This window comes from Tarenaya hassleriana, unplaced genomic scaffold (genome assembly GCF_000463585.1).
Source record: "Tarenaya hassleriana unplaced genomic scaffold, ASM46358v1 Cleome13, whole genome shotgun sequence".
Classification (NCBI taxonomy): Eukaryota; Viridiplantae; Streptophyta; class Magnoliopsida; order Brassicales; family Cleomaceae; genus Tarenaya; species Tarenaya hassleriana.
This window is the reverse complement of record NW_010963495.1, coordinates 1,068,559-1,077,485: the sequence shown is the minus strand read 5'-3', so window position 1 is coordinate 1,077,485 and position 8,927 is coordinate 1,068,559. Positions and strand designations below refer to the sequence as shown.

At 40.9% G+C, this 8,927-nt stretch overlaps 3 protein-coding genes across 8 annotated transcripts in view; all 3 read left to right on the top strand.

Annotated features, from left to right (window-relative positions):
* LOC104807380 (pentatricopeptide repeat-containing protein At4g35130, chloroplastic) overlaps positions 1-621 on the top strand; it is a 2,881-nt gene extending 2,260 nt beyond the window's left edge. The window contains exon 2 of one of the 2 annotated variants that reach the window (XM_010532630.1): positions 1-621. In XM_010532630.1, the coding sequence (XP_010530932.1) occupies positions 1-467 (467 nt within the window). In that variant the 3' untranslated portion in view covers positions 468-621. The other variant, XM_010532629.1, reaches the window with a different exon arrangement.
* A 227-nt stretch (positions 622-848) lies between these two features.
* Positions 849-4,566, top strand: LOC104807379 (translation initiation factor IF-2). 4 transcript variants are annotated; one of them, XM_010532628.1, is made up of 9 exons: positions 849-1,048; positions 1,219-1,489; positions 1,907-1,997; positions 2,362-2,429; positions 2,796-2,894; positions 2,987-3,043; positions 3,143-3,211; positions 3,348-3,425; positions 3,505-4,566. In XM_010532628.1, the coding sequence occupies exons 2-9, from the start codon at positions 1,280-1,282 to the stop codon at positions 4,267-4,269; spliced, it is 1,437 nt and encodes a 478-aa protein (XP_010530930.1). In that variant the 5' UTR covers positions 849-1,048; positions 1,219-1,279; the 3' UTR covers positions 4,270-4,566. The 4 variants fall into 4 exon arrangements, with proteins under 4 accessions (XP_010530930.1, XP_010530928.1, XP_010530929.1 ...); XM_010532626.1 differs by having other exon boundaries at positions 1,164-1,489; XM_010532627.1 differs by having other exon boundaries at positions 849-1,052.
* A 416-nt stretch (positions 4,567-4,982) lies between these two features.
* Positions 4,983-8,927, top strand: part of LOC104807378 (RNA-binding protein 39) — a 5,356-nt gene continuing 1,411 nt past the window's right edge. Inside the window, exons 1-10 of one of the 2 annotated variants that reach the window (XM_010532624.1) lie at positions 4,983-5,110; positions 5,411-6,000; positions 6,924-7,005; positions 7,086-7,142; positions 7,279-7,334; positions 7,497-7,728; positions 7,987-8,070; positions 8,189-8,263; positions 8,516-8,605; positions 8,833-8,897. In XM_010532624.1, the coding sequence (XP_010530926.1) occupies positions 5,465-6,000; positions 6,924-7,005; positions 7,086-7,142; positions 7,279-7,334; positions 7,497-7,728; positions 7,987-8,070; positions 8,189-8,263; positions 8,516-8,605; positions 8,833-8,897 (1,277 nt within the window). In that variant the 5' untranslated portion in view covers positions 4,983-5,110; positions 5,411-5,464. Of the gene's footprint in view, positions 5,111-5,410; positions 6,001-6,501; positions 7,006-7,085; positions 7,143-7,278; positions 7,335-7,496; positions 7,729-7,986; positions 8,071-8,188; positions 8,264-8,515; positions 8,606-8,832; positions 8,898-8,927 lie in introns of those variants that run through there. The other variant, XM_019201874.1, reaches the window with a different exon arrangement.

Genomic DNA, 8,927 nt, shown 5'->3' with positions numbered 1-8,927 from the left:
CGGAAGATGTCAAGAGGGTGAAGCTTCTCATGAAGAACAAAGGCATCTCCAGAACAATGAATCGAAGTTTCGTCGAGTCAAAGGGCAAAACACATATCTTCGAGAACGGAGACAGCTGCCACGTCGAAAGAAACGCCATTTACAATGTCTTGGATGTCATCTCGAGGATGATTGGGGAAGGAGAAAGTTCCGTTCGTCGTCTTCTCAAGTTTCGACCGGAGAATCTGGTGAAGAGCAGAGGGAATTCGCCGGAAAGACATTCAGTGAGACTGGCAACGTGTTTTGGGTTGATCTCTACGGCAACAGGAAAGCCAGTTCTGTTGAGAAACAACACAAGAATCTGCAAGAAATGTCACGAATTCTTGGAGAAAGTGTCGAGAATCACTCGAAGAGAGATCGTTGTGGGAGATTCCAAGATTTTCCATCACTTCTTCAACGGTGGATGCTCTTGTGGAAACTACTGGTGAAACTGTTCCACACAGGAATTGATAGAGATATCGCGGTACAATGTACAGTTAGCTTCTCTTCTCTTCTCTGTTTTTTCTTTTTGTATTGTATCTTCATGTTCCTTAAATCTTGCAAAAATGATGATCTTACAAGCTTATCGCATTACACTTGATATCTTGAAAGTCCTTTATGGGAGGATCCAAAGCAGACATGCAGGGACTGGTCTTCAAAAAATTGAAATTATGGGGTGAATAATAAACATAAAGAAACTTTGAGGGCTTAAGTGATATTTCCGATAAATTAGTGGTGACCATCCTCGGCTCGGCTCGGCTCGGCTTTATCGGTCGGCGCTGTTAACCTCATAGCGTCAGCGTTTCGATCGCATCTGCGTTTGAGTTCGAAACAACAGAGTTCTACGCCGTATCTCTCTATCTTCTCGTGTACAACTTCTTCACTGGGATTTTGGATTTTCTTCTGGAATCTCTCTCGATTTCTAAAAGAATTTGAAGTTTCCGTTTCGTTTGTCCGAATCAAGATCTCAACCTGTTCGTTGCGTCTTCAGTGGGGTTCTGCGTCACCCTCGGTCGTTCTCTGTTCTCTCGTAGGTCTGGTGATGATTCAGTCTTCTGTTCTGTTATTGTCGATTAGGGTTTATGTTCCCAGTTCTCCGCTAAATTGGTCTCCGAAGGAAATTTTTATTGGGTTTTTTTCTGTAGAATTGCTTGAAGAGTGCGACGGTGTGATCCACTACCTGTTCTTCTGTTCCGACAGTGTGCACATCCCAGGGCGTGGCGAATAATCACTGCGTTTCGTCTGTAATTGTCTGCAATCAATGGCTGTTTGGCGTATAATCAATCGTTCGTACGTCAAGTACGCATCGAGTCGATTCACCATGAGTTACAGTCAAGCTTCTCTTGCTTCCTCGATAAATTATGCTGCTAAGCAGACAAGGATATGTTCTTCGGACAATCCGAATTCAGATATCTGTAGAAACCCATACAGCGTTTTCGAGAACGTCAGGTTCCTCGCCTCCTCCGTTCTGGTAATCCCCAAAAAAGATGGATCTTTTTCATCATATTTTCTTCTAAGTTGCTTAGTTATGACAGTGTTTGGTAATGGTTTAAGTTCTGTCTCTGGTCCATTGATCTTCCAGCATGCTTAGTGTAATTGGTTTTTAGATGATATTGGATCTGAAACCTGCAAATTCGCATAAAGTTTATAGCTTTAGGTTTCCAAGTCTCGAGTTTTTTTGTTTTCATTCATCTGTAATTGGAAACCTTATCCCTGCGATTACATTGTGGATCTGATTCTTTTATCCACGTTTGGATTCTTATGCTTCAGATTTTGTTTATGATCTGCGTTTGAACTGTCTAGTTCCTAGATGCCGTGGTGATTAACTTTGTAGCTCTAGCAGACAAGAGAATTTGTTATATCATTTCAACCAATTGTGTTTCTTTAGGCAAGGATGAAGAAGGAGGATATCGAGATAGATGGTCCACGTCTCAATGAGCAGATTACTGCCCCATTCATTAGATTGGTGACTGAGGAAGGTAAACCGATTCTCTTTCCCCAGAGAATTATCAGCAGTGTGATTTTGTGTAATGGTTTTAAGCTTGTGGTGATGATATATTGCTTTGTAAAACAAAACAGGTTAAAATTTTGATGGTTACTTTTTTTGCCATCTGCATTCAGTTCGAGTAAAAAAGGGACAGATGAGATACTTAATATACGTTTTATAAAACGTGATGTACAGCTTTAGGACTCAGACACGAGGGAAGAGAACAAACAAACATAGATAAACCAAGATGCTGACCATCAGGAGTTTATGATATGCTGTCCATCTGAATACATGTGACTTGTTGGATTTCTACTAATAATTGTTTCGTCTGTGGACTGTTATATATTGTCATGAAGGGCATTTCGTCGTGCCAAGGAGTGAGGCGCTAAGACGGGCAAAGGATAAAGAACAGGACTTAGTTGAGGTAACTTACAAATTCTACAGTCTTCTCATATGGTCTATGGCTAGATTTATGTTTTTTTGTCTGTTTTGCCATTTTTTTGTCCTAAAACTTTTGACTTGATGTGTGTCCCTCCATTAGGTATATGATGTTTCCTCCATTTATGTCCCCTTCTTTTAGTTTTCGCCTTTACTGGATTGTTATTCAAAAGGATATTCATAGTTGTCAGTATAATGACTTGTTTCCCTTACTCTACCTTCGGCTGCCATAATATATTTCTCCATATCAATGTATGGTTCTATTTTCGTTTGCCGGTTGCTACTTTATCATGAGTTCAATCGCTTTACTGATCATTTCTGATATACCAATTTTGTATTTTTGTTCTCTTAGGTTCAAAAGGATGGGAATCCACCAGTCTGTAAAATAATGGACTATAATCGTGAGAAATACTTGAGAGCTGCCAAGGAGAAAGAACGTACTAAGGCCAAGGTATGAGATGTGTGGCTGTTTATGCTTCAATCCCGTTGTCTTGATCATATGAAATCGAGTTTTGAGGTGACGGGTTTAATTCTTTTCTCTAGAAAGCAGAGGCAACTCTCCGACCGACTGTCAAGGAAGTTCAGTTCACTCCGAAAATTGTACGTCGACATTTGAATTTTTAGAACGTCTTTGTCGAGAATTCAGAGAGAGAGAGAGAGAGAGCAATGATATTTTTTTCTGTAATTCTTCTCTTTCAGGAACTGAAAGACCTCAAGCTTAAAGCAGATCAAGCGTTGAGAATGATGGAACGTGGATATCGGGTGAAGGTAAACGACTTGTGATTTGTTTTTTAAACCTCTTACGATTATTGTTTGTTATCTCGTTAAAACCTATGAGCATCCTCAGTTCCCGACAGGAAAGAAAGTCAATCGATTTGTCTCTGTAATATGTTTCATGTTACAGTGCATAGCAGTGCCCGACAAGAATCGGGAATTTGAGCCGGAGAAACTGATGGAGCTGCTATCTCGTTTCGCTTCACTCGTATGTCGATATAACCCTGCATCTATATATGTATATATGTATCAACATTCATTCTCGATCACGGACGTTATTTCTACAGATCGAGGATGCAGTGGTGGAAAACGGGCCGAGCGTGGCGAAAAAGCAAGCCTTTGTGACAGTGAGGCACGCAAAGTTCGGGGAATCGAAGAAAGGAGGGATCAAGAAACTGAAGGACGTAGACATGAAAACGGTGCCTCAAGCCCCTCCACCTAAAGAAGACTCTACAGATGATAAAAGATCGGAACCCGATAAAAAGGAAACGACGATTGCTGATTCTGTCGAGGAGGAGAGATATGATTTCGTGGACGTTTCCGAGAAGCCTGTTGCGAATCGTAATCAACCAGTCGAAAGCCACAACAGGTATGCGAAAAGGGAACCGAGCAATCAGTTTTCAGCTGGGCGGGCATCGGATAACAGAGGCTCTGACAGTAGAGATGCGAACCGGTATGGACCTCGACCTCCAAGCCCACAAGCTTCTCAACCCCGGTTCCCGAACCAGCACCCAACCGGGGGTCAACCTCAGTATCAGAACCCACAAGCTTCTCAACCCCGGTTCCCGAACCAGGACCCAACCGGGGTTCAACCTCGGTATCAGAACCCACAAGCTTCTCAACCCCGGTTCCCGAACCAGGCTCCGAATCAGCAGCCTACCAGGTTTCAACCTCAGTCTCCAAATCAGCCCCTGAACCAGCAGCAGTCTCGGCCCCGGTTCCCGAATCAACAACCTACCAGACCCGGGGCCGGAAGGTCGAGTGGTCCAGCTGCGTCTGGTTATGGGATCTTCAGCAACCCCGGGAAGAACGACAACAATGGCGACAGATGAGACAGCCATGATTTTCGTCAGGAGTAGCAACGGTTTTTTTCATTCAAACGCCCAAAAGATTGGATTTTGATCGCTCTGGTGGAATGGCTGATGAACTCTGGATGAGATGAAGCTCTCTCTACCCATGAGATTTTACAGCAACTGTGGCTATGGGTGGGTCCCCTCTCTTACAAATTAACCTATTACATTATAGTCTTTTGTGACACTTTTCTATGGATTTTCTTTGGCCACCTAATTGTTTGGGGTCTCAACAATTTTGGATTTTATGTTATCTAGAGAGTGATTTTTGCCATTCCATAGGTCCTTTTTAATTTTACCATTTATGAATTACGGTTCCAAATAGCATGATACATATCTAAGAGTAAAAAAAAAATAGAATTGTGTGATAGGATGGCAATGATATTAAAATTTAAAATTAGATTGATTAATTTTAATTATATATTTTAATGGAATTATGAAGTTAATAATGGAATGGAGTTTAAGACGCGACTTTTCAATACTACACTAAAAAAGATGATAATTTTCGTATTTATAAAAATATAGAACGGTGTAAACGTGATATTAAAAATAAAATAATGATTAGTTTTGAAACTAAAAAAAAAAACAAGATGAAATAATAAGCGGAATTAAAAATATATCTAGAAAAAGAAAAGAGAAATGGGCTGGGCCGAGAACTAAATGGATAGACATGGTTGCGACTGGATCTGGACTCCATGGTATCTCAGTATCCAACATCGGACATGCTCTTCTTCTTTGCCCTAGCGACCAGCGAGCGAGCGGGAGAAACCAGATAGGAAGCTGAATCTCAGTTCGTCGCGTCTTCTGCTTAATCCTCCCAGAGGCAAGAATTCGAGCTTGAATTCTTGGATTTCAATCTGAAATTTGATCGTATGATGCCTTTTTTGGCTAAATTTCTTGTTATAGAGCTGTTTTGGGACGAATAGTTTCTAGGAGAAGCCGGGAGTAGATGTTTGATGCTTCCCCATAAAATGAGTTGGGAATTAACCATTTGTTGTTCTCCGTTTGACCTTTTTTGTTGAAGTTGAGTTTATTTCCTGCTTTTCGTGAGCAGAGATTCTGATGAAGTTTTGCTCGTTCTTGGTTTGATTTTGTTCTTCCATTTCTGTTCATGGGTTTTTAGGCATTGAAGGGCGTAATCTGGTATTGAGGTTTTTTCATTAGGGTATATCTCGTTATGGACTTTGATGAGTATGAGTATCTAGAGAAAACGGTCGAGAATCCCCAACTCGAGAAAGAGATTGCTAATGGCGGTGATGAGGTAGCTAAGTCCGATGAGAAAGAGAAAGAGCGGAGTAGGAGCTCGAGACATAGAAGCAATGAGAAGAGGGGTGAAGACGACGATGGTCGACGTTCCAAGAGGTCAAGATCAGGAGACGAGTCACGGTCGCGCCACCGTTCCCGTTCTAGGGATGCAGATAGGCGGCATCGATCGAGATCTAGAGATGGGGAAAGGGATAAGCACAGAAGTAGTAGGGAACATAGGGATAAGGAAAAAGATAAGGATCGTGAAAGAGATCGAGACAGGGAAGATAGAAACGGGAAAGAGAGAGAAAGGGATAAAGATAAGGGTCGGGACAGGAAAGAGCATGACCGTGATAGAGAGAGGGAGAAGGATCGATCACGGAGAAGCAGAAGTCGATCAGAAAGGCATCGAAGTCGTGAAAGAGAACACCGGGAAAGAGATTCCAAGGACCGTGATAGAGAAAGCAGGTGCCCTTTTCTTTTTTGTTTTACCATTACTTTCTTGTCTATCATTATTTTTGTTCGAGCTCAATGTGATCTTGGTGGCATGAAATTGATATATTTTTCTTTCAAGCTGCAGTCTCGACAAATATCATAGGAAGGTGTTTAGGTTTTCGGCATGCCTTAGATTGTGTTAATAAATTATAAAGAAGATTTCAACGTTTACTCCTGGATTTGTTGCAATTCACTGTCTTCACACTTTAGGGCTTTCCTTTTGTTTATGATAAGTGCTTCCACTTAAAATATTTGCTGCATTTTTTCACCGCTTCTTTGATTTTTCTTTATTTGGGAAGAGCTTTTCATGGTTGGTTCTGTTATTGGTAGCGTTATGACTGAAATTGAAGATGCTGGCATTCAGTGCTTTACATTTTCCCAATTTGACAACTGATTTTTATGATTTTTGGGTTATGCTACAATAACTGTGAATCAAACTTTTAAGTTTTAACAGGTTCATACTAATGCTATTAGGTTCATTGGTATTGCCATCTGTACAACTTGATGGGGCTCATTCCGTTTAAGATAATCATTGTTATAGAAGGTAAAAAAGTTTGTGGTTAGTGACAGACTTCAGGTTGGTCCATGCTAAATTCAAAATGAAAGAAGATCTGAGTTTAACTTTATGCGTTTATGGTCCATCTCTTGTTGACTTCGCATAGTTCCATGCAGGGCCATGTAGCTCGGGCTTCGAGTGTACACGCATATTGAAGACATTTTTTTTTGTTTTGGATTTTTATAAGTTTATTGTATCACAGTGATCCTGAAGATGGCTTCTGGTGTATGGACCGTGGCATATCTTAAAGATGTCGCCGCATCTTGAAAATTTTGAATGAAAATCTGTAGCATACAATAAGAAATGGCCTGCTAATTGCATTTTTGTTGTTATGATGCAGACGACATAAAGATAAAAAGGAGGATAAAGTAGAACCTGAGGCTGATCCTGAAAGGGACCAGAGAACAGTTTTTGCTTATCAGGTATGTTGAATGGGATAGCTGTTTTTCTTTTCCAATTTTCAACTTATGCAGATTCTTAATTTGCCGTGGGAATGCAACAGATTGCTTTGAAAGCGTCTGAGAGAGATGTGTATGAGTTCTTCTCCAGAGCTGGGAAGGTTTGTCGTCAGTTTTCCAGTTTCATGTCCTGTAGTTTTAATTCTCTCTTTTTTGCTATTATTTTACTTTTGTGGATCCTCGGACTCGGATACAGAACTAATATAATTGCCTTTTGCCTCCTAATATACATTTCAGGTACGAGATGTACGCCTCATTATGGATCGCATTTCCAGGCGTTCAAGAGGAATTGGGTAAGTTTAGGATGTTTGAGCTCTTTCAGAATGTAAAGGCAAAACTAGTCTGGTACTGTAGAGTGTAGATGTGTATTCTTCATTGTTGGCACAATGATTAGCAGTCAAATAAAGAGTAAAAGTGCTATGGTGAGTATGGTGTTAATTATTATGTTTCTGCAGATATGTAGAATTTTATGATGCAATGTCAGTTCCGATGGCAATCGCACTATCTGGGCAGCCTCTTCTTGGTCAGCCTGTAATGGTAAAACCATCTGAGGCAGAAAAAAATCTTGCTCAGTCAACAGCCACCGCAGCTGGAGCAGGAGGGCTAATGGGTCCCTATTCTGGCGGAGCTAGACGGCTTTATGTTGGTAACCTGCACGTTAACATGACGGAAGAAGATCTTCGAAAGGTAGACAATTTTCTCTCTTGATGACTGGAGCTATCGTGCAATCTTGTAAAAAAAATCATTGACTGTACACTGGTCTTCGAATATATTTTTTCTTGCGGAAGAAAAGAAATATCAGTATGTTTTAAGCACTTCTCATGCCCGTTGCATGGGCTTTTTCGAATGTTTTCTTCAAGATTATGATTTTTTTTATCTGTACGATCATATTGAATCATTGATTGTTACCAATTGTCATAATGATACTCGTTTTTACCTCCCTAGGTTTTTGAACCATTCGGAACCGTCGAGCTGGTGCAGTTACCCCGTGATGAAACTGGTCTTTGCAAAGGATTTGGTTTTGTCCAGGTAGGTTTACTTATCGTCTAGTTTGACAATGGTGGTAGGTGCTTTCTCGGTTCTTTGTCCATGTTCCTTCTGGCTAATAAAGCTCTTGTCTTTTTTTTTTTCTTTCTAAATTTTAAAGTTTGCCCGCTTGGAGGACGCTAGGAATTCGTTGAATCTGAATGGCCAGTTGGAGATTGCTGGTCGTGCAATCAAGGTTAATATTTGCTGGAAGCTAGAATTGCTCTAGAATTGTCTTTATCTTATACTAATTTTTTTTCAGTTTTCCAAACGATAATCAACAGTCCGATGCTATCACACTCAAACAAGAATCCTTTCTGTTTGTGATTAAATGTTGTTGCATGATAGCATCTTCTTAGCACACTTTTCCTTCCCCTGCATGTAAATTCTATCAGACAAGCAATCAGTCCATCTGAAATCCGCCTCATGTGATTTTATTTCCTGACAGGTATCGGCCGTGACAGATCAAACTGGAGCCCAGGACGTCGGTCCAACACAAAATACTGGTGATTTGGATGATGACGACGGAGGTGGCCTGGTTAGTACAGTACATTTCTTGATTTCTCAGGTTAAACCTCAAGAAAACAGTGGATATGGTGAATTCGGAAAAATCTATATTATCACAGTAGATGTACGCTGCTGTTCTAATTATGGTGTAGCATATGAATTATGCCGAAAGACTAATCTCGGACTTGATGAAAGGTGAACTATCGAATGCTGTTTCCTTGCTACATAGAGCCTAATCTGGTTCTGGTTATATTGCAGTCCCTGAATGCACAATCTCGAGCACTTCTCATGCAGAAGCTTGACCGCAGTGGTACTGCATCAAGGTCTCCCCCCCCCCCCCCCCCCTAAAGAAG

Coding starts and splice junctions, on each gene's coding strand:
- LOC104807379 (XM_010532628.1), top strand. CDS start 1,280: ATGGCTGTTTGGCGTATAATCAATCGTTCGTACGTCAAGTACGCATCG. Junction 1,490..1,906: donor TCCTCGCCTCCTCCGTTCTG/GTAATCCCCAAA, acceptor GTGTTTCTTTAG/GCAAGGATGAAGAAGGAGGA. Junction 3,044..3,142: donor TTCAGTTCACTCCGAAAATT/GTACGTCGACAT, acceptor CTTCTCTTTCAG/GAACTGAAAGACCTCAAGCT.